The sequence below is a fragment of the Phyllobates terribilis genome, unplaced genomic scaffold, assembly GCF_046119375.1.
Source record: "Phyllobates terribilis strain yellow unplaced genomic scaffold, ASM4611937v1 Scaffold_1__5_contigs__length_1240528914, whole genome shotgun sequence".
NCBI classification, from domain to species: Eukaryota; Metazoa; Chordata; class Amphibia; order Anura; family Dendrobatidae; genus Phyllobates; species Phyllobates terribilis.
The window spans coordinates 957,633,058-957,660,280 of record NW_027362761.1 but is presented as its reverse complement, the minus strand read 5'-3'; the positions used below and the strand labels follow the sequence as shown (position 1 = coordinate 957,660,280).

Sequence of the window (27,223 nt, the reverse complement as noted above, 5' to 3'; positions counted from 1 at the left end):
AATCTTAATGATTTAGAGATGATCTGCAAAGAGGAGTGGACCAAAATTCCTCCTGACATGTGCACAACCCTCATTATCAACTACAAAAAACGTTTGACTACTGTGCTTACCAACTAGGGTTTTGCCACCAAGTATTAAGTGTTGTTTGGATCAAATACTTATTTCTCACTGTAAAATGCAAAACAATTTATCTAATTTATACAATGAGATTTTCTTTATTTTTTGGGGGATATTTTATCTCTCAATGTTAAAATTAACCTACCCTTAAAATTATAGACTGTTCATGTCTTTGTCAGTGGACAAACTTACAAAAACAGCAAGGGATCAAATACTTATTTCCCCCACTGTATGTATATACTGAATATACAGTTGAAACCAGAAGTTTACATACACTATATAAAAAGACACATGTCACATGGGTTTGTTTTGCTGCAGGAAAGACTGGTGCACTTCACAAAATAGATGGCATCATGAGAAAAGAAGATTATGTGACAATACTGAAGCAACATCTCAAGACATCAGCCAGGAAGTTAAAGCTTGGGCGGAAATAAGTCTTCCAAATGGACAATTACCCGAAGCATACTGCCAAGATGGTAGCAAAGTGGCTTAAGGATAACAAAGTCAATGTTTTGAAGTGGCCATCACAAAGCCCTGATCTGAATCCTATTGAAAATTTATGGGCAAAGCTGAAAAGGCAGGTGCGAGTAAGGCGACCTACAAACCTGGATCAGTTACACCAGTTTTGTCAGGAGGAATGGGCCCAAATTCCGACAAACTATTGTGAGAAGCTTGTGGAAGGATATCCCAAAAGTTTGACCCAAGTCACTCAGTTTAAGAGCAATGGTACCAAATACTAATGAAATGTATGTAAACTTTTGACTTTGCAGTAAGTAATAAAAATGCCTTAAAACATTCTCTCTTTCTCATTATTCTGGCACTTGGCAAATATTAAAAAGTATGGCAATCCTAATTGACCTAAAACGGGAAAGGCTTATTCTGATTTCATTTGAGATATTGAGAAAAACATGCATATATGTCTTTTTATATAGTGTATGTAAACTTCTGGTTTCAACTATATATATATATATATATATATATATATATATATATATATATATATATATATATATACAGTGCCTACAAGTAGTATTCAACCCCCTGCAGATTTAGCTGGTTTGATAAGATGCAAATAAGTTAGAGCCTTCAAACTGCAAACGAGAGTAGGTTTTATGAACAGAAGCATAAATCTTACAAACCAAAAGGTTATGTTGCTCAGTTGAATTTTATTAAATTTTAAACATAAAAGTGTGGGTCAATTATTATACAACCCCTATGTTTAATATTTTGTGGAATAACCCTTGTTTGCAATTACAGCTAATAATCGTCTTTTATAAGACCTGATCAGGCCGGCACAGGTCTGTGGAGTTATCTTGGCCCACTCCTCCATGCAGATCTTCTCCAAGTTATCTAGGTTCTTTGGGTGTCTCATGTGGACTTTATTCTTGAGCTCCTTCCACAAGTTTTCAATTGGGTTAAGGTCAGGAGACTGACTAGGCCACTCCAACACCTTGACTTTTTCCCTCTTGAACCAGGCCTTGGTTTTCTTGGCTGTGTGCTTTGGGTCGTTGTCTTGTTGGAAGATGAAATTACGACCCATCTTAAGATCCTTGATGGAGGAGCGGAGGTTCTTGGCCAAAATCTCCAGGTAGGCCGTGCTATCCATCTTCCCATGGATGCGGACCAGATGGCCAGGCCCCTTGGCTGAGAAACAGCCCCACAGCATGATGCTGCCACCACCATGCTTGACTGTAGGGATGGTATTCTTGGGGTCGTATGCAGTGCCATCCAGTCTCCAAACGTCACGTGTGTGGTTGGCACCAAAGATCTCGATCTTGGTCTCATCAGACCATAGAACCTTGAACCAGTCTGTCTCAGAGTCCTCCAAGTGATCATGAGCAAACTGTAGACGAGCCTTGACATGACGCTTTGAAAGTAAAGGTACCTTACAGGCTCGTCTGGAACGGAGACCATTGCGGTGGAATACGTTACTTATGGTATTGACTGAAACCAATGTCCCCACTGCCATGAGATCTTCCCGGAGCTCCTTCCTTGTTGTCCTTGGGTTAGCCTTGACTCTTCGGACATGCCTGGCCTCGGCACGGGAGGACACTTTCAAAGGCTGTCCAGGCCGTGGAAGGCTAACAGTAGTTCCATAAGCCTTCCACTTACGGATGATGCTCCCAAAAGTGGAGACAGGTAGGCCCAACTCCTTGGAAAGGGTTTTGTACCCCTTGCCAACCTTGTGACCCTCCACGATCTTGTCTCTGATGGCCTTGGAATGCTCCTTTGTCTTTCCCATGTTGACCATGTCTGAGTGCTGTTCACAAGTTTGGGGAGGGTCTTAAATAGTCAGAAAAGGCTGGCAAAAGAGATCTTTAATCCACACATGTGAAGCTCATTATTCTTGGTGCCTGAACTACTTCTTAATACTTTAGGGGGACCAAACAGAATTCTTGTGGTTTGAGGGGTTGAATAATAAATGACACTCTGAATTAACTTTTAACGTTTTAAAAAAATAAAAAAATAAATAAAAAATTTGCTGCAGTGCATTTCTTACTTCCAGGCTGATCTACAGTACAAATGTCACAATGCCAAGTTAATTCCGCATGTGTCAACCAGCTAAATCTGCAGGGGGTTGAATACTACTTGTAGGCACTGTATATAAATATATACAAGAATACCATCCCTACAGTCAAGCATGGTGGTGGCAGCATCATGCTGTGGGGCTGTTTCTCAGCCAAGGGGCCTGGCCATCTGGTCCGCATCCATGGGAAGATGGATAGCACGGCCTACCTGGAGATTTTGGCCAAGAACCTCCACTCCTCCATCAAGGATCTTAAGATGGGTCGTAATTTCATCTTCCAACAAGACAACGACCCAAAGCACACAGCCAAGAAAACCAAGGCCTGGTTCAAGAGGGAAAAAGTCAAGGTGTTGGAGTGGCCTAGTCAGTCTCCTGACCTTAACCCAATTGAAAACTTGTGGAAGGAGCTCAAGAATAAAGTCCACATGAGACACCCAAAGAACCTAGATAACTTGGAGAAGATCTGCATGGAGGAGTGGGCCAAGATAACTCCACAGACCTGTGCCGGCCTGATCAGGTCTTATAAAAGACGATTATTAGCTGTAATTGCAAACAAGGGTTATTCCACAAAATATTAAACATAGGGGTTGTATAATAATTGACCCACACTTTTATGTTTAAAATTCAATAAAATTCAACTGAGCAACATAACTTTTTGGTTTGTAAGATTTATGCTTCTGTTCATAAAACCTACTCTCGTTTGCAGTTTGAAGGCTCTAACTTATTTGCATCTTATCAAACCAGCTAAATCTACAGGGGGTTGAATACTACTTGTAGGCACTGTATATATATATATATATATATATATATATACACACAGGTTCCTCAACAATTAAATTGCAACACCTAGAGGGAAAAGCCATAGAGTTTTGGAAATCACAGGATGGATAAACATATGGAAATACATGCACTTACACACCTTGGCAGTTTATCAATTAGGTCATTAATGGCTGATTGAATAATGTTCTGCCACTATAAATCCACTTGGGCATGCAAATAATCAAGATCCACTGCTGGCAGCTCCCTTTGCAACTGGCGACATCCCAGACGTGCTCGATGGGAGACAAGTCTGGGGATGATACAGGCTATGAAGACAAGTGTGGAGACGCAGCTGCAGGCCATGTAGTCTTCTCCCAGTATCTTGTATGAGAAAGATGTTGCTTGATGTTGTCTGTTGAAAAACGGTTCCTAGTACCCTTTCACATTACCTCATGAAGGCCTCTTTTTGTTGTTGCCCATGTGGTCTCCAGATCAATCTCTAGCAATCATTCTGTCCAAGAAAAAAGTGGAACTCAACACTGGAGAGGATATCCCTTCATTCCAGCCTCCATTTTGCACTGCACCATGATAGCCTTTGAGAGCGCTAGCAAGAGGTCAATGGAACACCTGTAGCTGGGCATCTGACTCATAGCCCAATGTCGCGCAAACGCTTTCTGATGGTTTGTGAAGACACTGTTTGATGCATTAGACTTGGTATGTGATGTCTAATTTCACTTGTAGTACAGAATGGATCACTATGAGCCATTCTTCAAATCTGTCAAGACCACATAAGCAATTCCAAGAAGAGTCTCCACAAGGGAACGTCACACTGTTCCTACTCCAGGGATTATGGTGTGATGTGGCATAATGTATGGTAGCCGGACTTCTACAGTCTTCATTCTAGGTACACTAATAGGTTGTCGTTACATTGATTTGGTCATGGAACCAGTGATACTGTCATTTCTCCCAGGACTGTCCCAGGAGCCATTTTTCAACACAACAACGCCAGGCAACATGTTGCTCATACTACTATGAACAGCCTGCATGGCTTATACATGTTTCCATAGAAAATGCAAAGTTAGCTGACAGTAGCGGATTCTAATGATTTGTGTGTCCAAGTATATTCAGAGTGACGGAACATTTATCAGACAACCATTAATTACCTCACTTATAGCATGCAAAAGTGTGTAAGCAGTTGTGTAGCTCCCGGGGGAGCAGAGGGGCCCACTCGGATCTAATCTACTCTTAAATCATCAGCATGCATAGCGTGCCGAAACAGTTAAGCTGTGTGGTGGACATGGTCTCCTTGCACTACCCTCTCCATTCTGTAGACCGCAGGTCACTTTGAATGTGGTCTACAGAGTGGCCGAGGAGCTGACACACGCACAGGCTGTCAGAGCCCCGGCATAGTGATGTCATTACGTTGCACAGGGACTTTGGCATTCTATGAACGCCTTGCCACTGGACTTGTCAGGATCCTGGGTTAATTGAGCATATGAATTTTTTTTCAATGGGCCATCATAAACAATGGAGGACCTTTATACTTAGTGTGGGGAACCTGGAACAGTGTAAAGGGGGCCCTCATACATTTTAGGGATTATTGTAGGGGCCATTATACAGCTTGGGGACTAATGCAGGGTCCATTATACAGCTTGTGGACTAATGCAAGGGCCATTATGAAGCTTGTGGACTAATGCAGGAACCATTATATAGCTTGGGAACTAATGCAGGGACCATTATACAGCTTGAGGACTAATGTGGGGGCCATTATACAGCTTGAGGACTAATGCAGGGGCCATTATACAGTTTGGGGACTAATCGGGGGCCATTATACAGCTTAGGGATTAATGCGGGAGCCATGATACAGCTTGGGGACTAATGCGGGGACCATTATACAGCTTGAGGACTAATGTGGGCACCATTATACAGCTTGAGGACTAATGTGGGGGCCATTATACAGTTTGGGGACGAATGCAGGGGCCAGAGGCGTACCTAGGGTTTTGATTCAGGGCGGCAAAACTTCTGAATGGGCCCCTAACTAGGTAACCCTGATTACAACTATGATGGCGCACCCAGATAGTGGATGTAGGAGAACCTCAGCAGATGCCGCGCTGTTACTGAAAATAATCTCTATGCAAAGACTAGCACTGATATTACCGCCATATGGTGACATATATTGATAGATGCCAGTCCTGCAGAACATATAAGAGATCACAGCACAGTTATATAGTGACTTACAGCTGACGTTCTTTCTGATTAAATTGTTCACTTTTCCTGTCTTTTCCATCTGGCCCAGACCGACACGACAACTTCTCCATCCAGGACTCATCTGCAGAGATCACAACAAAGATACATTTGACTCCTTACAATTCAGGCACAGTCCCCATCTATTCCCAACCTGCACAAACTCCTCATCCTGCTGATAATCCAATACTGAGCCTCTCTTGCTGTATGTGTCCCTATTACTGCACCTGCTGTGTGCTCTCTAGATGGTAAAACCAACCTCTAGAATATAGTAATGCCGTATGCAAGTGCCCTAGAAAACAGAGCCCACATTTTGCCCCCTAAAAAGTAATAATGCCCTCTGTGTGCCCCTTTGACAGTCACAATAACCTGAGTTCCCCTGTAACGATAAGTGCCCACTTAACATTTAGTAATGCCTGAGTCTCACCCATGAACAGCTCCCCTCTACACAGTATGATGCTCTCTTATACACAATATAATGCCCCCTCACTGTATGGTACCCCCCACACAGTATACAGAGCCCTTAGTAGTCTCCAGACTGATGGCTCCCACATTGTATGATGGCCCCCACACTGTGCAGAGACCCCACATTATCTCCCACACTGTCTGATGGCCCCCACACTGTGCAGAGACCCCACATTATCTCTCACACTGTATAACCCCAACTGAAATCCCCACTCTGTATAAATAGCCTATATATAGTATACTGCACCTCCATAGGCAGACTCTATATAGTATAATGCACCCCCATAGGCCTCCATATAGTATAATGCACTCCCCATAGTCCTCAATATAGTATAATGCACTCCCCATAGTCCTCCATATAGTATAATGCACTCCCCATAGTCCTCCATATAGTATAATGCACTCCCCATAGTCCTCCATATAGTATAATGCACCCCCATAGGCCTCCATATAGTATAATGCACCTCGATATAGTATAATGCACCCCCATAGGCAAACTATAGTATAATGCACCCCATAGGCAGACTATAGTATAATGCACCCCATAGGCAGACTATAGTATAATGCACCCCATAGGCAGACTATAGTATAATGCATCCCATAGACAGACTATAGTATAATGCACCCCATAGGCAGACTATAGCATAATGCACCCCATAGGCAGACTATAGCATAATGCACCCCATAGGCAGACTATAGTATAATGCATCCCATAGGCAGACTATAGCAGGGGCGGAACTACCGCCCGTGCAGCCGGTTCATTGAACGGGGGCCCCGAGGGAGAGGGGGCCCCTCCAGCCTCCAGCAGGGCCGCCATCAGGGCATGACTGCCCTGACTCCAGTATGGGGCCCGGCCGGTAGGGGCCCCCTCGGGGGCCCCCCTCTTGTGCGTCTCTCTCCGGGGCCCCATGCTATGCGCCGGGTCCGGGACATTTCAGCGCTGAGCTGCGCTGTTGCAGCAGCGCCTTGATGATTCCCCTGACTTCCGGTCATGTGACGGTGCCGTCACATGGCCGGAAGTCAGGAGAACCTGCTGTCAGCGATTTGGACGAGCGCCAGGATTCTGCAGGGATCGCATGGGGGTAAGTATAACAAGTTTTATTTTTTTTAAAATACAATTAACTAGGAGTGGAGAGATGGGAGAAGCACATGTGTGTGTGTGTGTGTGTATGTGTGTGTGGGGGGGGAGATGGGAGATGCACATGTGTGTGTGTGTGTGGGGGGGGGAGATGGGAGATGCACATGTGTGTGTGTGTGGGGGGGGGAGATGGGAGATGCACATGTGTGTGTGTGGGGGGGGAGATGGGAGATGCACATGTGTGTGTGTGTGGGGGGGGGGAGATGGGAGATGCACATGTGTGTGTGGGGGGGAGATGGGAGATGCACATGTGTGTGGTGGGGGGGGAGATGGGAGATGCACATGTGTGTGGGGGGGGGGAGATGGGAGATGCACATGTGGTGGAGGGGGATGAGATGGGAGAGGCACATGTGGGGGAGGGGGATGAGAGAGGGGCACATGTGGGGGAGGGGGATGAGAGAGGGGCACATGTGGGGGAGGGGGATGAGAGAGGGGCACATGTGGGGGAGGGGGATGAGAGAGGGGCACATGTGGGGGAGGGGGATGAGAGAGGGGCACATGTGGGGGAGGGGGATGAGAGAGGGGCACATGTGGGGGAGGGGGATGAGAGAGGGGCACATGTGGGGGAGGGGGATGAGAGAGGGGCACATGTGGGGGAGGGGGATGAGAGAGGGGCACATGTGGGGGAGGGGGATGAGAGAGGGGCACATGTGGGGGAGGGGGATGAGAGAGGGGCACATAACGAATGTGGGGTGGGGGAGAGTAAATGATAAATGATGATGGGGTGGGGAGAGCACGGACATGATATAATGAATTGGGGCAGGGGGTGCATGTAAATATTGAATGCGGGGAGCAGGAAGTATAGAGTAGGGGGCGTTGCGGATGCAGGAGTGTGACTGGTAACAAATTGGCGGAAAGAGTAGAGGTTTTAATTAAATTATATATTAAGTGCCTATTTACAGTTAATGGGGGCACAGTGGTGGATTACAATTTATATTTGGAATGGTAGGTTGCCTAATAACTAACCATATATTGATGGTGGATGCACGTCTGTATTCAGCTGCGTAATGTAGAAGTTGGGGAATGTGCTCTAGATAACTGTGTTATTTTATGCAGAGACGAGTGATGGCGGTCTGTGCTGGATGAAGGAGAAAAGCGAAGATGAAGGACTTCACCTAGAGACGTCACCGGTGAGTCAGTCTATTACATGTACACTGTGTATAATGTCACTGGTGATCACTGTATTACCTGTACACTGACACTATATACAGAGCTCCTGTGTATAATGTCACTGGTGATCACTGTATTACCTGTACACTGACACTATATACAGAGCTCCTGTGTATAATTTCACTGGTGATCACTGTATTACCTGTACACTGACACTATATACAGAGCTCCTGTGTATAATGTCACTGGTGATCCCTGTATTACCTGTACACTGACACTATATACAGAGCTCCTGTGTATAATGTCACTGATGATCACTGTATTACCTGTACACTATATACAGAGCTCCTGTGTATAATGTCACTGTATTACCTGTACACTGACACTATATACAGAGCTCCTGTGTATAATTTCACTGGTGATCACTAGATTACCTGGACACTTACGTTATACATACCATGTATAGAGCTCCCGTGTATAATGACACTTATGGTAATATTAGTAATGTGGTGGTAATATTAGTAATGTAGTGGTAATATGTGGTCTGGTCATGGTGTGGCAGTTTTTCTCCCTTCTGTGTGGTATTATTCGGTCACTATGTTGTGGTAATATGTGGTCTGGTCATGGTGTGGCGGTATTCCCTGTATGTGGTATTATTGGTCATTTAAAAAAAAAATGTATATGACACATTCCCTTAAAGAAAACTAAATAAAAATATATCTAAAAAGAGTATTGGATATTTTAAGAAAATTTTAATAGGTTAGAGTAGGGCCCGCCCAGAAGAGTCTACCTTATCGTGGTGGCGGCTTTAAAAATCTTTTGGCCAAAACAAAAGCTGATGGCTATGTATGTGGCGCCGTCACATGGCCGAACGTCAGGAGAACCTGGTGGCAGCGACGTGGACGAGCGCCAGGATTCTGCAGGGATTGCATGGGGGTAAGTATAACAAGTTTTATTTTTTTTAAATACAATTAATTAACTAGGAGTGGGGGGAATCAGAGATGCACATGGGGGGGGATGAGAGATGCACATGGGGGGGGATGAGAGATGCACATGGGGGGGGGGATGAGAGATGCACATGGGGGGGATGAGAGATGCACATGGGGGGGGATGAGAGATGCACATGGGGGGGATGAGAGATGCACATGGGGGGGATGAGAGATGCACATGGGGGGGATGAGAGATGCACGGAGGGGGATGAGAGATGCACATGGGGGGATGAGAGATGCACATGGGGGGGATGAGAGATGCACGGGGGGTGAGAGCTGCACATGGGTGGGATGAGAGCTGCACATGGGGGGGTGAGAGATGCACATGGGGGGTTATGTTTACATAACTTTGTTGCCTTATGAAGGGCAGGGGGGGCCCCCCAAAATTTCTTGCACAGGGGCCCACTACAGTCTGTGTCCGCCCCTGGACTATAGTATAATGCACCCCATAGGCAGTCTGTAGTATAATGCACCCCATAGGCAGACTATAGTATAATGCACCCCATAGGAAAAAAAAAATAAACACAATACTCACCTCTCCTCCTCTTTCCCCCGCTGCTCCGAGCGCCCGCACATCTCACAACAGCGGGCCGGGTGCCAAGTGATGTTGTCAGTGGCATCAGACGCAGGGGGGACTGATGAGAGAGGGAGCGTCGCGCTCCCTCTCTCATCGCTGAACTTGCGTTGACGCCTGACCCCCCGCCCGCTCAGGGGCCCGACAGCGGCCGCCGGGCAGGGCCATCGAGTGTTACACTGGCGTAGCTCCGGGTGGGCCCCTGAGAGCGCGGCGCCCAGGGTCACCACCACCTCTGTCCCACTGGTAGCTATGCTAGTGGCAGGGGCCATTATACAATTTGGTGACAAATGTGGGGGTCATTATACAGTGTGGGGGCTAATATGTGTGCCATTATACAACTTTTGGACTAATGCAGAAGCCATTATACAGCTTGGGGACTAATGTGAGGCCATTATACAGTGTGGGGGCCATTAGCAGGGGCCACAATACAGTGTGAGAGCTAATTTGGGGGCCATTATACAGCTTGGAGACTAATGCATGGGGCCACTATACAGTTTTGGGGATATTGTGGAGGCCATTATACAGTTTGGGTGCTAATGTAGAAGGCCATTATACAGTTTGGGAGCTAATGTGGGGGCCATTATACAGTTTGGGAGCTACTGTGGGGGCGATTATACAGTTTGGGGGTTAATGTGCAGGACATTATACAGACTGAGGGCTACTGTGGGGGTCATTATACTGTGTCTTGGGGGAGCAGTGAGGACATCATACTATGCGTAGGAGAGCTGTGGGCCCATTATACTGTGTACAGCAGAGCGGAGGGCCCATTATACTGTGTTTAGGGGAGCTGTGGTCCCACCATACTGTGCATAGCGGAGCTGTGCCACCACCATACTGTGTATAGGGGAGCTATGGGCCCATTGTACTGTGTAGACGGCAGTTGTTGGAACATCATATTCTATATACTGGAGCTGTGATTAGGGGAGCTGTGGGCCCATCATAATGTATATAGAGGAGCTGTACATTCGGGGACTCAGGAGACATTATTAGATGTTCAGTGGGCACTTAGGAAGCATTATTGTTATAGGAGCACGCAGAGTACTGTGACCGTTAAAGGTGTACAGGGGGCATTGTTACTTGCTAGGGTCAAAAGGTGGACCTGCTTTCTAGGGCAACTGCAGTAGGCATTAATATTTTCTAGGAGGCAATTTTGCCATCTAGAGGGCACAAAGGAGGCGTTATTGCTATGTAAGGTGCACAGTGGTGGGTATTATTATGTGGGGCAGCAAGAGGAGTCGTTATTGTACCACACAGCAGGTACAGTAATATGGACACGGCAGCAGTGGCTCAGTATTGGGGTATCAGCAGGATGAGGAGTTTGGGCAGGTTGGAAATAGATGGGGACGATGCTGTAAATGTGAAAAGTCAAATGTGTCTTTTTTGTAATCTCTGCAGAAGAGTTGAGGCTGGAGAAGTTTTCATGTCTGTCTGGGTCACATGGAAAACACGGGAAAAGTGAACAACTCCGTAAGAAACATCAGCTGTAAGCCACTATCTATAACTGTGCTGTGATCTCATATCTTCTGCAGGACTGGTACCTACCATTATATGGTTACCATATGGCGGTAATATAGATCTTGGTCGTTCTAAAGATTCTTTTCCAGTAACAGCGTGGTCATCTGCTGAGGTTCCCCTATACCTACGATTAGGCTGACCATCATATTTGTAATCAGGATTACCAGTTAGGGGCCGATGTTTTGCACCCCCTCAGCAGAACCCCTAGCTACCCCTCTGTCTGAAAGTGTGTATATTTCTGCATGTGACACTCATGCTCAATACTGAATAAATCGAGATGTGCTTAAAGTTTTGTTTCAATTTTTCATTATTTGCATATTATTAAGATGTCTTTCGATACTGTGATCTCTATAATTCCATAACTTTTCCTACTTGGTGTTGCAATTTAAATGTTGAAGAATGTATATTTCAATTTGATCACAATAGTGTTAAAATTGGAGTTGAAAAAAACATTAATTAACAGTATGTTAAAAAAAATATCTAATTCTTGGTGCCCAACTTCTTGAACCCCTACCGATTGCAGTACTGCAGTGAAGAAAAGTGTAGACGGTGCTCCAGTTGACTATGTGCCATGCCATTCTATTCAATGTCTATGCGGCTGTCAGAAACACTCAAGTACAGAGCTCAGCTGTTTAAATCTGGTCCATAGTCACTAAATGGATCAGTATAGTGCATGCTCAACCATGGCTGTTTACGACAACCCCAGATACAATGACTGAAGCAACAAGATGCATGCTCAACTGCCACATTATTAATACTCCTAATGTGTTATGCAGTTAGGAGGAACAAGATTCTAGTAATTGGTGCTGATTTTATTTTTCTGCGGATAGGTGATAAATGTTCATTGTGGACCAACCATTTTTTTAAAAAAAAATCAACCACCGACTAGTTACCAGGGACTTTTTCTCCCGGTGTGTAAAAAGACCGATTGGTATATAAGCTGACATAGTTCTTCTTTGGGTTCTGTGGCAAAGCTCGAATGTGTTTTGGCTTCATGTCTAAGCAAGCAGCAAGGCTTCCACCATGAGAGAATGCCGAAGAGTATGAATTAAAACCAAGGCTGATGTAGATCCACACAAGTCCCCACAATCTACACTTCAGGAAATCTTTCACCTTGAGAAAGCAGAGAACATTTATTAATATCACAAAATGTATATTTCTATTTATTGAGTATGATCAACACAGGCAACATGACAAGCATCCAGCAACATATACTGAACCTAAATCGAAACACATTTCCATTACAATCGACATTAACCACCCATGGTCTCAACCAATTCTCATTTTTGCATTTTCATTAGTGATGAGCGAGCATGCTCCCTACTGCTCGGTGCTCGCCCGAGCATCTCACTGCTCGAGATGCTCGGCGCTCGCCGAGTATTTCAGGGGTTGCTCGGCGGGAGCTAGGGTCCCCTCCCTGCATGTTTGGCGCTCTTTAGAGTTCCAATCAACATGCAGGGATTGTCTGCCACACACTGTAATGCCGCATCCATGTTGGTTGTGGCATTACAGTGATTGGCTGGCCGCACAGTGCAATCAGGTCTATATCAGACCTGGCGCCGCCGTGCTCGTCACCGTCTACTCTGCAATCAGGCAGTGTAGGGAGAGGTGCTGCTGAGCTAGGGAGAGATTTGCTTGTTTATTAGTTAGTGTAGGTATTCTACAAGATTCTCTACATATCCATCTCAACTAACAGTCTTTCTGAGGACTAATCCAGGTGCAGAGATATCAGTACTAGGCAGGCAGGCAGGGTATATAGCAGACTGCAGTGCACATAGCAAGAGGGTCCATTGCAGTTCTGTCTGCTGGTGCTTTTACAGATATTTGTAGAAATAGGCCCAGGTATAAGGGGTCAGGAATATTTTTTTTTTATCTTAATCTTGATTATTTGTGTAAAAAGCAATCCAGAGAACACTGTTTTTCTGCGCCATTTGCTTGTTGGCACTGCAGAATATAGCCAGGTCCTTTCCATAATACAGCGCTAAAAATCCAGCTATTTAAAACTGTGGTTTGTCCGTCACATGGATCACATATAATTGCGCTAAAAATATTGCCATTTCTGGCCTCCATTGAAATTTTGTTGCAGTGTGTCAGTGAACTTATTGACATGAGGTCGGCGCGGTTAAAAATAGTTACCTACAGGCCAGCTATTTAAAACTGTGGTTTGTCCGTCACACGGATCACATTTAATTGCGCTGAAAATCCTGCCATTTGTAGTGAGAGTGGAAGATATTGTCCTCCATTTAAAATGAGCAAGGCACATGGCAAGGGACGGGGAACTGAACGTGATGTTGATGGTGCATGCAGAGAGGTCTTCTCGCTCGACCTTCCTGTCCCAATGAATAGGGGACCGCAGAACACCACTATTGAACAAAGAGCAGTGTGAAAAGGTTATTGGCTGGATAGCAGATAATGCTTCCAGTCACTTAGCGACCACCGCCCTGTCTTCCACACGGTCAAGTCTCAGTAGCCGTGAGACTGCATATTCCCCACCCTGATACTCCTTCCTCCCACCATGCCGAGTGCCCAGAGACAACTGATCCCACACTTGGACACTCCGAAGAGCTGTTCACTTTTCCATTTATAGATTCGGGCCTTTCGCCCGGTCCACTTGAAATGGGGCAAGAGGAGATCACAAGACTCTGCCGATAACCCCAAAAAGGCCATTTGCACCACCTGCCAGGCCAGCATCAGCAGGGGAAGAAAAACGACCAGCCTGACCACCACCAGCATGATCAGGCACATGGCAGCAAAGCACCCGACTTTGTGGGCCGAACCCCAGGGTCCAGGAACAGTGTTGCGGGTGACACCACTGCTTCTTCCGCTGTTGTGCGTGCAAGCCAATACCCTGTCCATAGTGCATGCGAAGATGCCTCCTGCCCTGCACCTGTTGTTGCACACTCTCAACTAGCACCATAAGCAAGCACGTCCTTGTCCCAGCGCAGCGTTCAGTTGTCCATACCCCAGTCCTTGAAACACAAGCGCAAATACGCAGCCAATGTCTCACAGGCCACACTACTAAATTCCTACATTTCGTGACTGCCTGCTTGCGCTCGAAATGTTGCCTTTTAGGCTCGTGGAGACTGAAGCTTTCCGCCACCTGATGGCAGCGGTCGTGCTTCGGTATTCTTTCCCCAGCCGCCACAATTTCTCCTGGTGTGCCGTCTCCGCATTACACAAGCATGTGTCCCACAACATTAGCGATGCCCTCAACAATGCAGTCACTAGGAATGTCCACCTAACCACGGACACGTGGAGAAGTGCTTGTAGGCAGGGACGGTACATCTCGCTGACGGCACACTGGGTTAACATAGTGGAAGTCGGGACCCAGTCGGATCTTAGGACGGAACACATCCTCCCGATGTCAAAGATTGTGGGCCCTAGGTCAATCAGGGCTGCCCCACAGTCTCCAGCTCCTGCACCTCATCCTCCTCAGCCTCCTCCTCCTCTTCAGCCTCCATCTCCGAAATGACCACTTCAGTTACAAGCTGGAAGCACTGCAGCACTGCCTCAGCCAAGCGGCAACAGGCTGTGCTGAAGCTAATATGCTTAGGTGACAAACCGCACAATGCTGAAGAGTTGTGGACAGCTCTGAAAGAGCAGGCAGATCTGTGGCTGACACCGCTGAACTTACAGCTAGACATGGTCATGTGTGACAATGACCGGAAGCTGGTGGCGACTCTCAGGCGAGGTAAGCTCACACAGCGTTTTCTCAAAACCTAATTGGAGCTGCCAGATCTGCTTGTCAAAGTACGCCGCCTGTGTGCCTATTTTAGAAAGTCAGCTACAGCTTCCGCCGCCCTTGCCATGCTTCAGCAGCATTTGCAGCTTCCGGCTCACCGACTGGTGTGTGATGTCCTTATGCATTTTAACTCTAAACTGCAGCTGTTAGGAAGGATTTGTGAGCAGAAGAGGGCAGTTGTTGACTACCAGCATCAACAAGGCGGTTGGTATTCAGTTCAGACCCCACACATAAGACCTCAGGAGTGGACATGGATGTCAGACATATGTACCATCCTCCAAAACTTTGAGGACTCCATCAAGATGGTGAGCGGCGATGACGCCATAATTAGCGTCACCATCCCGCTTCTCTGTCTTCTGAAACGCTCTCTGCTTACAATCAAAGAGGATGCATTGCAGGCGGAGCACAATGAGATGGAGCAAGGAACCATACAGGGTGATTACACACAGCCCAGCCTTATCTCATCCCAACGTGGATTGGGTGACAATGAGGAAGAGGAGGATGAGGAGGAGGAACAGGAGCTAGTTTCATGCGCTATAGACGGTACAACCTGCACAACTGTCATACCGTCTGTTCAGCGTGGATGGCCTGAGGACAGGGAGGAGGTGGAGGAGGAGGAGAGCATGGTCAGTCATCCCCTTGGTGAGGACACGGAAGTCTTGCCTTTTAGCAGTCTGGCACGCATGCCTGAGTTTATGTTTTGCTGCCTTTCCCGTGACCCTCGCGTTCTCAAAATTTTGGGTGACAGTCATTACTAGTTGGTGACACTTCTAGACCCACGCTACAAGGATACAAGGAGAACTTTATATCTCTTATTCCTGAGGCGGATAGGTCTACAAAAATAGGGCAGTACCAGAAGGCCCTTGTTGCGGAACTATTAAAAAAATTCCCATCTGAAAACGCTGGCGGCAGAGGTCACAGTTCGTTGGACAACCAAGGAGTACAGGCGAGAGAGACACAACTCCAATCCAGCAGAGGCAAGGGAACACTGTAAAATTTCTGGGAGAGTTTTCACAGTCCCTCCCATCGCACAGGCCCTGAGGGGCGGGGTACTCTCACAAGGAGTGCAAAGTTTGGGAAGATGCTGAGGGAGTACCTTGCTGACTGTACCAATGCCCTCCGTAATTCCTCTGTGCCTTATAATTATTGGGTATCCAAGTTGGACACATGGAATGAACTGGCTCTCTACACCTTAGAGGTCCTGGTCTGCCCTGCCGCTAGCATTTTATCAGAGCGGGTTTTTAGTGCCGCTGGTGGAATTATAACTGATAAGCGCATCCGCCTGTCAACTGAAAATGCTGACAGGCTGACTCTTATAAAAATGAACAAGGGCTGGATTGGGCCAGACTTCTCAACACCACCGAATGATAGCAGCGTAACATAAGCTCAAATCCAGTGTCTTTTTTTGGGCGGTGTATTCCGATGCACCTTTTCACACCCACACATGAGTATACGCTTCCTGATTTTGGCTATTTGCTCTTGTCCTCCTTCTTATCCTCATCCTCATCCTCATCCTCCACCACCATATCACCAGGGTGACTGTGGTACGTGATGCAACACCCACATAATTTTTTTAAAGGGTGTTTATGATGCCCTTAAAAAAATAATTATACAGTATCTTCATGTATACCCCTCAGGGGTAAATTTTTGTCAGCCCATACACTTGTGCATGGGCGTTACAAGTATAGGATACCCGCTCCTTTCTAATGGGAACATTTTTTTATGAGGCCCTCTTCCACGTCTTTTCCAAGGGGCATTGGAGTGCCTCCCAATTTTTGGCAACCCTTGCATTCACTGCATAGGCCAACACTATGGGAGACCCACTTCCTAATAATGGGAACATTTTTTCATGAGGCCCTCTACGTCTCTTCCAAGGGGCATTGGAGTGCCTCCCAATTTTTTTTTCAGCCCTTGCATTCATTACATAGGCCAACACTATGGGAGACCCACTTCCTAATAATGTGAACATTTTTTTTCAGGAGGCCCTCCTCTACGTGTCTTCCAAGGGGCATTGGAGTGTCTCCAAATTTTTGGCAACCCTTGCATTCACTGCATAGACCAACACTATGGGAGACCCACTTCCTAATAATGGGAACATTTTTTCATGAGGCCCTCTACGTCTCTTCCAAGGGGCATTGGAGTGCCTCCAAAGTTTTTGCAACCCTTGCATTCACTGCATAGGCAAACACAATGGGAGACCCACTTCCTAATAATGGGAACATTTTTTTTCAGGAGGCTCTCCTCTACATATCTTCCAAGGGGAATTGGAGTAGGTCCAAATTTTTGGCAGCCCTTTCATTCACTGCATAGGCAAACAGTATGGGAGACCCACTTCCTAATATGAACCTTTTTTTCAGTAGGCCCTCCTTTAAGTCTCTTCAAAGGGGTATTGGGGTGCGTCCAAATTTTCAAAGGGGTATTGGGGTGCGTCCAAATTTTGGGCAGACCTGCCACTCACTGCATACGCAATAACAGTATAAGAGACCCACTCTTTAGTAATGGGAACAACAAAGCATAGCCGGTTGATGGCTCTCTAAGAATAGCGAGGGCCGACTGCTGGCCCTTTTAGAACAGTAAAGGCCGCCTGATAGCCCTATAAAAATAGGCTTTGTGACTTTCAGAGTCCCTTCTTCATAAGTGAAACAGGATGTGCCCGATCATGTCTCACACACCACATGGCCAGATAAGGTTGAATGCATTTCCCAGTGAATGCATTTGTCAATGTTGAAAGCAATGCAAAAGTGCAAAAACGCATCAAAAACGCTACGTGTGAACATAGCTCAAGGTGTGGAGGAGTACTTTTGGGTTTGGTTATTTATTTTGCCTTATATACAAGTCATTACCCTGCAAGGGGGGGCTCAAAAAATTGATGATCCGTTACAAATATTATGACAAATAGTACAAATTTTATTGAAACATTACATTTGGGATGAATGCACATACATGAAAAACAGACAGTGGAGAAAATAGCTTCATTGGAAACATAGTTAACATGGTATATGTGATCACATTAAATATCATTAACATGACAGATATCTGATACATATATGTTGCTTTTTGAAGCTTGATAATACGTATAAGTAAACATAATCAGTACGTAGAGGGATAAATATTACCTCTAAATCAAAATTACCTTAAGCAACTGCCATGTGCGCGCCAACCCCGACGCGCGTTTTGGCGATCAGCCTTTGTCAAGGGGCATACAGAGAGTGAATGAGTGCTGTATAAAAAGGTAACGTCGACCAATGAACGGAATATCACCTGTGCCACACCTCCACGCCTATCACGTATGTATATACGGTGCAAAGTATGTACAGTACAGACCAAAAGTTTGGACACACCTTCTCATTTAAAGATTTTTCTGTATTTTCATGACTTGGAAAATTGTACATTCACACTGAAGGCATCAAAACTATGAATTAACACATGTGGAATTATATACTTAACAAAAAAGTGTGAAACAACTGAAAATATGTCTTATATTCTAGGTTCTTCAAAGTAGCCACCTTTTGCTTTGATGACTGCTTTGCACACTCTTGGCATTCTCTTGATGAGATTCAAGAGGTAGTCACCGGAAATGGTCTTCAAACAATCTTGAAGGAGTTCCCAGAGATGCTTAGCACTTGTTGGCCCTTTTGCCTTCACTCTGCGGGCCAGCTAAATCCAAACCATCTCGATTGGGTTCAGGTCTGGTGACTGTGGAGGCCAGGTCATCTGGCGTAGCGCCCCATCACTCTCCCTCTTGGTAAAATAGCCCTTACACAGCCTGGAGGTGTGTTTGGGGTCACTGTCCTGTTGAAAAATAAATGATGGTCCAACTAAACGCAAACCGGATGAAATAGCATGCCGTTGCAAGAGGCAGTGGTAGCCATGCTGGTTCAGTATGCTTTCAATTTTGAATAGATCCCCAACAGTGTCACCAGCAAAGCACCCCCACACCATCACACCTCGACCTCCATGCTTCACGGTGGGAACCAGGCATGTAGAGTCCATCCGTTCACCTTTTCTGCGTCGCAAAAAGACACGGTGGTTGGAACCAAAGATCTCAAATTTGGACTCCTCAGACCAAAGCACAGATTTCCACTGGTCTAATGTCCATTCCTTGTGTTCTTTAGCCCAAACAAGTCTCTTCTGCCTGTTGCTTGTCCTTAGCAGTGGTTTCCTAGCAGCTATTTTACCATGAAGGCCTGCTGCACAAAGTCTCCTCTTAACAGTTGTTGTAGAGATGTGTCTGCTGCTAGAACTCTGTGTGGCATTGACCTGGTGTCTAATCTGAGCTGCTGTTAACCTGCGATTTCTGAGGCTGGTGACTCGGATAAACTTATCCTCAGAAGCAGAGGTGACTCTTGGTCTTCCTTTCCTGGGGCGGTCCTCATGTGAGCCAGTTTCTTTGTAGCGCTTGATGGTTTTTGCAACTGCACTTGGGGACATATTCAAAGTTTGCCCAATTTTTCGGACTGACTGACCTTCATTTCTTAAAGTAATGATGGCCACTCGTTTTTCTTTACTTAGCTGCTTTTTTCTTGCCATAATACAAATTCTAACAGTCTATTCAGTAGGACTATCAGCGTGTATCCATCTGACTTCTGCACAACACAACTGATGGTCCCAACCCCATTTATAAGGCAAGAACTCCCACTTATTAAACCTGACAGGGCAAACCTGTGAAGTGAAAACCATTTCCGGTGACTACCTCTTGAAGCTCATGAAGAGAATGCCAAGAGTGTGCAAAGCAGTCATCAAAGCAAAAGGTGGCTACTTTGAAGAACCTAGAATATAAGACATATTTTCAGTTGTTTCACACTTTTTTGTTAAGTATATAATTCCACATGTGTTAATTCATAGTTTTGATGCCTTCAGTGTGAATGTACAATTTTCAAAGTCATGAAAATACAGAAAAATCTTTAAATGAGAAGGTGTGTCCAAACTTTTGGTCTGTACTGTATGATGGCGCCTATGAGTTCCCAGGGATGCAATGCTCCAACCAGAAATGATGTAAAGGAAACACCATGGTAACAGAGCATACATCGTGGTAGCGCCGCCCGTAGACCCAGAGATGCAGTGCGCGAACCGGAAGTGACGCACATGTTCCCGCGGTAACTAGGACACGCAACAGCGGCGGCATCACTGGGTGACCAGTTAGAGATGTCGCAAGCCGGAGAGCGTACAGGGACCATGGGACACGCGCGTACAGGTAAGCGGACATCAGGGTGTGGGTGGGGGAACAAAATCCAACCTTTGTGAATATTAAAGGAAACCATTTCGCAGCAACGGTCGTGCATAAGGATAGGTCCATGTATGCAACATCTGCAGATGGGAGCAATAGTATTTATGTCAATGCTCATGGGGAATAAAAAAACACTACAAGTACTGTACGAATATATAGCTTCATATTATAAAATTATATATTGAGTGTCCCTTATATAGTACTAACCACATGTAAATATAAGATATGTGCAATTCCCAGATAAAAGTCCACATACAGATATTTGCCATGACACAGTGTTCATATACACAATATCAATAGTTGCGCATAAATAGATAATCACATATATGCAGTAGCCAATATAGCTAATTGTAGATGTAGAATAATATTGCTTGCATACATCAGGAGGAAACAGTGAATGAATTCATTCTTGAATAATCAAGGGCATCATACAGGCGCATAGTGAGTAGGCCAAGCAGGACTATTAGAAGACGTACCTAATGTATAAAAACATAGAACTAAAATCAAATTAAAAACAACAAAGTGGGTCAACAGTATACGTGTCGATGAAGGAAGAAGAAAGGGAAGGGGAAGGGATGGGGGGGGGGAGAAAGGTGGCAATCACAGAAATGGTACGAAACTTAAGTTCTCATTGAGTCCATTTGGGTGGGTGGTATTAAGGGTCCAGATCCACCTGGCTTCCAATTGAGCCAGGCGTCTGGAGATTTGTCCCCCACGAATTCCCATGTCAACACAATCAATATCTTTTACTCTTAGCAGGTTGCCATTACACTGATGATATTGTTTGAAATGCCATGGAATAGTTTTTAGACTGGACAAATCTGTCTGCTCCAATGCTGAGAAAATGCCATGTACATGTTCCCTAATTCTTATTTTGAATTGGCATGTGGTCAGGCCCACATATATGAGCCCACAAGGGCATGTGGCATAATATATTACATGTTTGGTCAGACAATTGATGCGTTTCTTAATTTTATATTTTTTATTATTTTTATTATATTTCTCCTTCTAAGTCATTACCCTGGAAAGGATGTTCCTTAACATATTTCCCAGGAAAATCCATTTTGGTTTAGTTTTTGTATGTTTTATTGTGAGTCCGTAAAAGTGGCGTAATACCTCTGACAACGTTGTTGACAGCAGTGACCTGGGAGTCAGAAATACTTCCAGAGGTCTTCCCCATGTTGTTCCCATGTCCTTTGAGCACTGTTTCCATCGATTTGGTCAATTTTTAGGCCCTCTGCAGACCGCCGGGGGGAGTCGCCTGAAAAATGCTCGTTTCCCATAGACTTACATTGGGCTCATTGTTCGGGTCGAGCACCCAAGCATTCCAATTTGCTTGACTCGAGCATTTTAGTGCTCGCCCATCACTAGTTTTCATTTATTCCTTCCCTTCTTCAAAGAGTCATTACTGTTTTTTTCTGTTGACATAGCTGTATGAGGGTTTGTTCTTTGCGTGACAAGTTGTAGTTTTGATAGACACCATTCACTTGACCATATAGTGTACAAAGAATACAAAAAAACTTCAAGTGAGGTGAAATGGTACCAAATGCAATTCTGCTGTTGTTTTTTGGGTTTCATTTTTACCATATTGTGCCGTAAACTTGATCTGGTAAAATAATTCTTCAGGTCAGTATGATTATTGTGATACCAAACAGGTATAGTTTTTTTTTTACTATTTTAGTGGCATAAAAAAAAAATCTGAACTTCGTAAAAAAAATACTTTTTTATTTTTCTGTCACTGGGCTGTGTGAGGACTTACATGTTGAACTGTAGTTGCAATAGTAGCATTTTGGGGTACATACTATATGTTGATCACTTTTTGTTGTATTTTTATGAGTGCTACCGTGACCAAAAAAAGGTAAATTTTTGCATTTCTTTTTTTTTTCTTCTTGACGATGTTTACAGCACAAGCTAAACAATTTTATATTTTGAAAGATTTGACTTAAAAGGACACGGTAATATCAAATACGTATGTTTTTTTTTTTACTTTTTAAATGCATTTATTTTTAACTGGTTTTTTTTACTTTTCACTTTTTATTCTTTTTATACTACAGTATTGCTGTATATAGTCCTAATCACAGTCTCCTAATCACGGGCTGGCCTTCACAAGGGTATCAACATGGCAATATTGTGAAGGTACCTGGGCAGGATTGCGATGCTTAAATGCCATTGTGATTGACAGTGGAATTGAATTGGTTAACAGCAGCAATTGCAGCTAGCTCTGATCACTGCTGTTAGTGGCAAATGCCAGCTGCACATACCCCGATCGGCTCCATGTTGGACATATTGATGTATAGCATTAAGAGGCTAATTTCAGCACAAAATTGACTATCAATAAATAGACCAATATTTCTATGTTCATTGCAGCTTTATGCCTATGAATCTAAATTCCATGATCTAGTTTAAGCACAGGTCCACCACACTCAGCCTAGGACTGGGAGCCATCTTCCATAACTGCTTTATGGCATTATGGGTGCAGCCTCCCTGCCCTGTTGTACCAGGTCACTATTTGAATAAATGATAGTGACTACAATAGTTAAAACGGGTCCGATATGCAGGCTCTCCGGGTCAAGCTGCGCTCTCTGTGACCCGGAATTTACTTTTTCAATGTACTGTAAGTCTATAGAGCATCAGAACAAGGCTCATAGGCTTCCACTGTAGTTGAGACGTCCGGCTCAAGCAGAGCGCAGGGTGACCCAGACAGTCTAAAGAGAGTGACGTCAGTCAGAAAAGTAGCGGTACGTTGCTGAATACCGGAGAAGGTGAGGGTAGATGAGTATATTAATACAGTCACACTACACACCATACACATATCTCAGATTAAAAAATTAATGGGAGGGCTTTTTTAAAGGCCATCTCCAGTGAAAACAAGTTATCACCTATCCACAGAATATTTGATAACTTAAAGAGGACCTGTCAGCAGGATTTTGGATTGTAAAGAAAAGAAATGGCCATAATGGCACTTTAATGCACATTAAATTGATATATTTTTTGAAGAAATCCGTTTCGTCATTCTTCTATAATCAACCTTTTACGTTTTATGCCAATGAGGCTCAAGTGCATCAGGGCTGCACTTTGATCTGGATCTTCTACTGCCTGTCTCATTCTTTCTCCGAAGGCCCTACGTTTGCCTTTGGTATTTGGATGATGGGTCCCTGCTTTTTCAGTGAGCTGCCTCCTCTGGCTAAAATCTCATGCAGGGCCTCCTTTGATGGAGGAGGCACATGTGCAATATCTTTCACACAATGTAATTGATCTGAGAAATTGATCTGTGCATGCGCCACCTCCGGCAGTGGTGCCGCTCGTGTGAGATTGTGGTCAGAGTAGGCAGGTCACTGAAAAAGCAACCAGAGACCAGAGGCATTCGGAAGGGACAGGGAATACTCAGACAGGCAGGAGAAGACCAAGTGCACTTGCACCTCATTAGCATATAACTTCAACAGGTGTTTCCTGAAGAATAACAAAATGTATTTCTTCAAAAAAGTTATCAATTTAATGGACATTAAAGCTCCATTACGGCCATTACAGTCATTGCCTTAGTTTACTTTCCAAAATCCTACTGACATGTCCTCTTTAAAAATAAATGGAGATCCCACCGCAGGGACCCGTCCTCATGGAAAGAAAAGGACACTTTTATTCCCATTAGAATATAGCTGTAGTGCACATGCTTGACCACCGCTTATTGATTCCTCTGGGGCTGCCGAGCACAGTGCTTGTTTGTTTTTTTCAGTAGCCCCATAGGGAATGAATGTAGAGTTGGTTGGGCATGTGCACTGTCGCTCCATTCTTACAGGGGTAAGAGTGCCCTGTCGGGATAAACGTTCCTTGCTCTACCGATTGATGCAGATCTCAGCAGTCAGACACCCACCGATCAATAAGTTGTCAACTAAGGCCAGTTTCACACGTCCAGATATTTCCGGTACCAGAAAAACCCTTACCGGAGATATCCGTGTCCATGTGCCGCATCAAGAGCATACGTACTGGCGCTTGGGAATCAACGGTACAGTTAGCACTCTTCCCAAGCGCCGGGTGCTGAACGCTGCCCTCATCATAGTTGATCAGCGATCAGTACCAGCAGGGACAATGATGAGAGTAGTGGTATTCTGCTCCCGGTGTCTCCATCTGTAAAAATAAGAATAAAATTAAAAAAAAATCCATATACTCGCCTGTCCTAAGTTTGGAAACTACTACTCTCATCATTGTTCCTGCTGGTGCTGATCGCAGCACGGGCAGGGGACTATGATGAGGGCAGCGTTCAGCACCCAGTGCTTGGGAACAGCGCTAACTATACCACTGATTCCCAAGCACCGGTACGTGTCACACGGATGGCATCCGTGTGCGGTAAGTATTTACACGGACCATTGACTTGAATGGATCCATGTGATCCGTGCTGCCAGCCAAAAACGGACATGTCTACGTGTGGAGCACACAGACACACAGTCCATGGAAACACACTGATATGGGCACAGACCCATTCATTTGAACGGGTCTACATGTGTCAATGTCTCCGGTATGTGTGGAAACTGTCACCACACATACCGGACACACTGATGTGTGAAAGACCACTAACACTGTGTAAGCTAAACTTCTTTTGTCTAAAGGCCCCGTCACACTAAGCGATATCGCTAGCGAGATCGCTGCTGTGTCACGGTTTTGGTGACTCACCAGCGACCTCACCAGCGATGTCGCTATGTGTGACACTTTGCAACGATCAGGCCCCTGCTGTGAGGTCGCTGATCGTTGCAAAGTGTCCTGGACCATTTTTTGGTCGTTGGCCTCCCGCTGGCCAGCACACATCGCTGTGTGTGACCAGCGGGACCAACGATCTGGCTGGTAACCATGGTAAATATCGGGTTACTAGGGGCACGCGCGCACTTAGTAACCCGCTGTTTACCATAGATACCACTCTGCTACGGTGAGCGGAGGCTCCAGCACACCGTAGCAGAGTCGTATCCATGGTAAACAGCGGGTTACTAGGGGCACACGCGCACTTAGTAACCCGATGTTTACCATAGTTACCAGCCTGCTCCTGCTTGCAGCAGGCTGGTAACGGGAGCAGGACATCGTGGAACGATTCTTTCCACGATATCGCTGCTCCCCTCATCGCTGGTGAGCCTGCCTGTTTGACAGCTCACCAGCGATGTATTAGCGATGCAGCAACGATCCCTGACAGGTCATATCGTTGTCGGGATCGCTGCTGCATCGCTTAGTGTGACGGGGCCTTAAGCCATGTGGAAAGGTTAACTATTTTGCAACTATTAGTGATTTTTGTTTTCCAGTACCTCTTGTGACCAAAAGATGGCAATGTTAAGCCCCGGTATTAAGGTCTCATGTGGCCTACTGCTTATACATGCTGCATTGTCTGTTTGTAATCTTTTATTAACATTCAAGTCTAAAAATGAATAAAGTCTCATTACGTGAAAAAAAAAATGACAGTTATAAAACCCCAAATGTAGTTATCAGTTCTGCAGGAAGATTTCAAGTACAAAAAAATCAAACACATTATAGCAAACTAACATTTCAATTTTAATTAATCCGATCTGAGAGTTGTTATAAATCTGAAAAATACTGATGAACTACAACATTTTATAGCATGTGCTGCGATCACAGAGTTATTGCTATTCATATTGCAGGCACTCACCGCCCACCAAAAAAGGCCAAATATCTATTAATCATAAGTTAACTGGCAGAACAAAAGAAATGTTCCAAGTATGTCTGGTTTACAGAGGGCCAGACATCTTCAGAGCATTAATCAATCAAGTCTTCTAGGCATTTACCTGTCACTGAACAGTGATGGATCAGCGGTGCCAACTGTACATCAGCCTGGCACACGGCTATGGCTTGTTAGGGTGTTTGCCAGAAACTGAGCTGGGATCACTCTGCTAATCTTGGCAAGTTGAGAGGCAATTACAGAGTATCCAAAGCGACATTGTAGTTTCTATCCTGAAACAAATATTAACCCTTTGATGTATAAAGAATCCTAGCAATGGGATTATATCCCCTTAAAAAGTATAGCAAAGCTTGATTCCTAAAAGGAAATCGATGATTTTGATCAGAAATGTCTCTCTATTTATTTTAATAATATAATAGTGACAAAAGTGATGTCTGTTTCAGGGGTGGGGTTGGTCTTTGTTCACCGTGTTCTTGACTTACAGTACACACTGACAGTGCGCTCTCTTGCTGGCTCGCTCCTTCTAATTAGAGCTGGAAAGGAAGCGCACTGTCACTGGGAATTGAGATGAATATTGCCCAGTAAGATGGGAGCTCGTATTGAGCATACATCAGAATTGACAGCTGACACATACTCAGTAGAGCAGGGACTAGCCCAGCCTCTGAAATGGAAGTCACTGATGAAGCTACGTTTCATGGCGGAGACAGATGCTGCATCAGTGACATAACTTTCTGCCTCCTCATGACATCCCGTTTAAGTATCCCAGTATTCGCTGAATATTCTCAAAGAAAGCATCATCAAAACATAAATAGGTAAAAAAAATAACAAAGCAGATTAGAGAGGGAAACATATTAGAAAAACTACAGGTGCATCTCAATAAATTAGAATATGATCAAAAAGTTAATTTATTTCAGTTCTTCAATACATAAAGTGAAACTCAGATATTATATAGAGTCATTACAAACAGAGTGATCTATTTTGTTATGATCTGCAACATGTACTAAGGAAAGAAAGGGGAAAGCTGTCCCTACAGTAAGACAAAGCTGAATCCCTACGATGTAGCGGGCTGCCTGTTCCTAGTGAACAGACCCGCCTTAGTCCTCGGCTAGTCTGAACGAAGACCTATAGCATAAGGGGAGGGG

At 44.9% G+C, this 27,223-nt stretch overlaps 1 protein-coding gene across 1 annotated transcript in view; it reads right to left on the bottom strand.

Annotated features, from left to right (window-relative positions):
* The window catches only part of REELD1 (reeler domain containing 1), a 122,003-nt gene that overhangs the window by 67,483 nt on the left and 27,297 nt on the right, over positions 1-27,223 (bottom strand). The window contains exon 2 of the mRNA XM_073655946.1: positions 12,335-12,554. Within this exon, the coding sequence (XP_073512047.1) occupies positions 12,335-12,554 (220 nt within the window). The remainder of the gene's footprint in view (positions 1-12,334; positions 12,555-27,223) is intronic.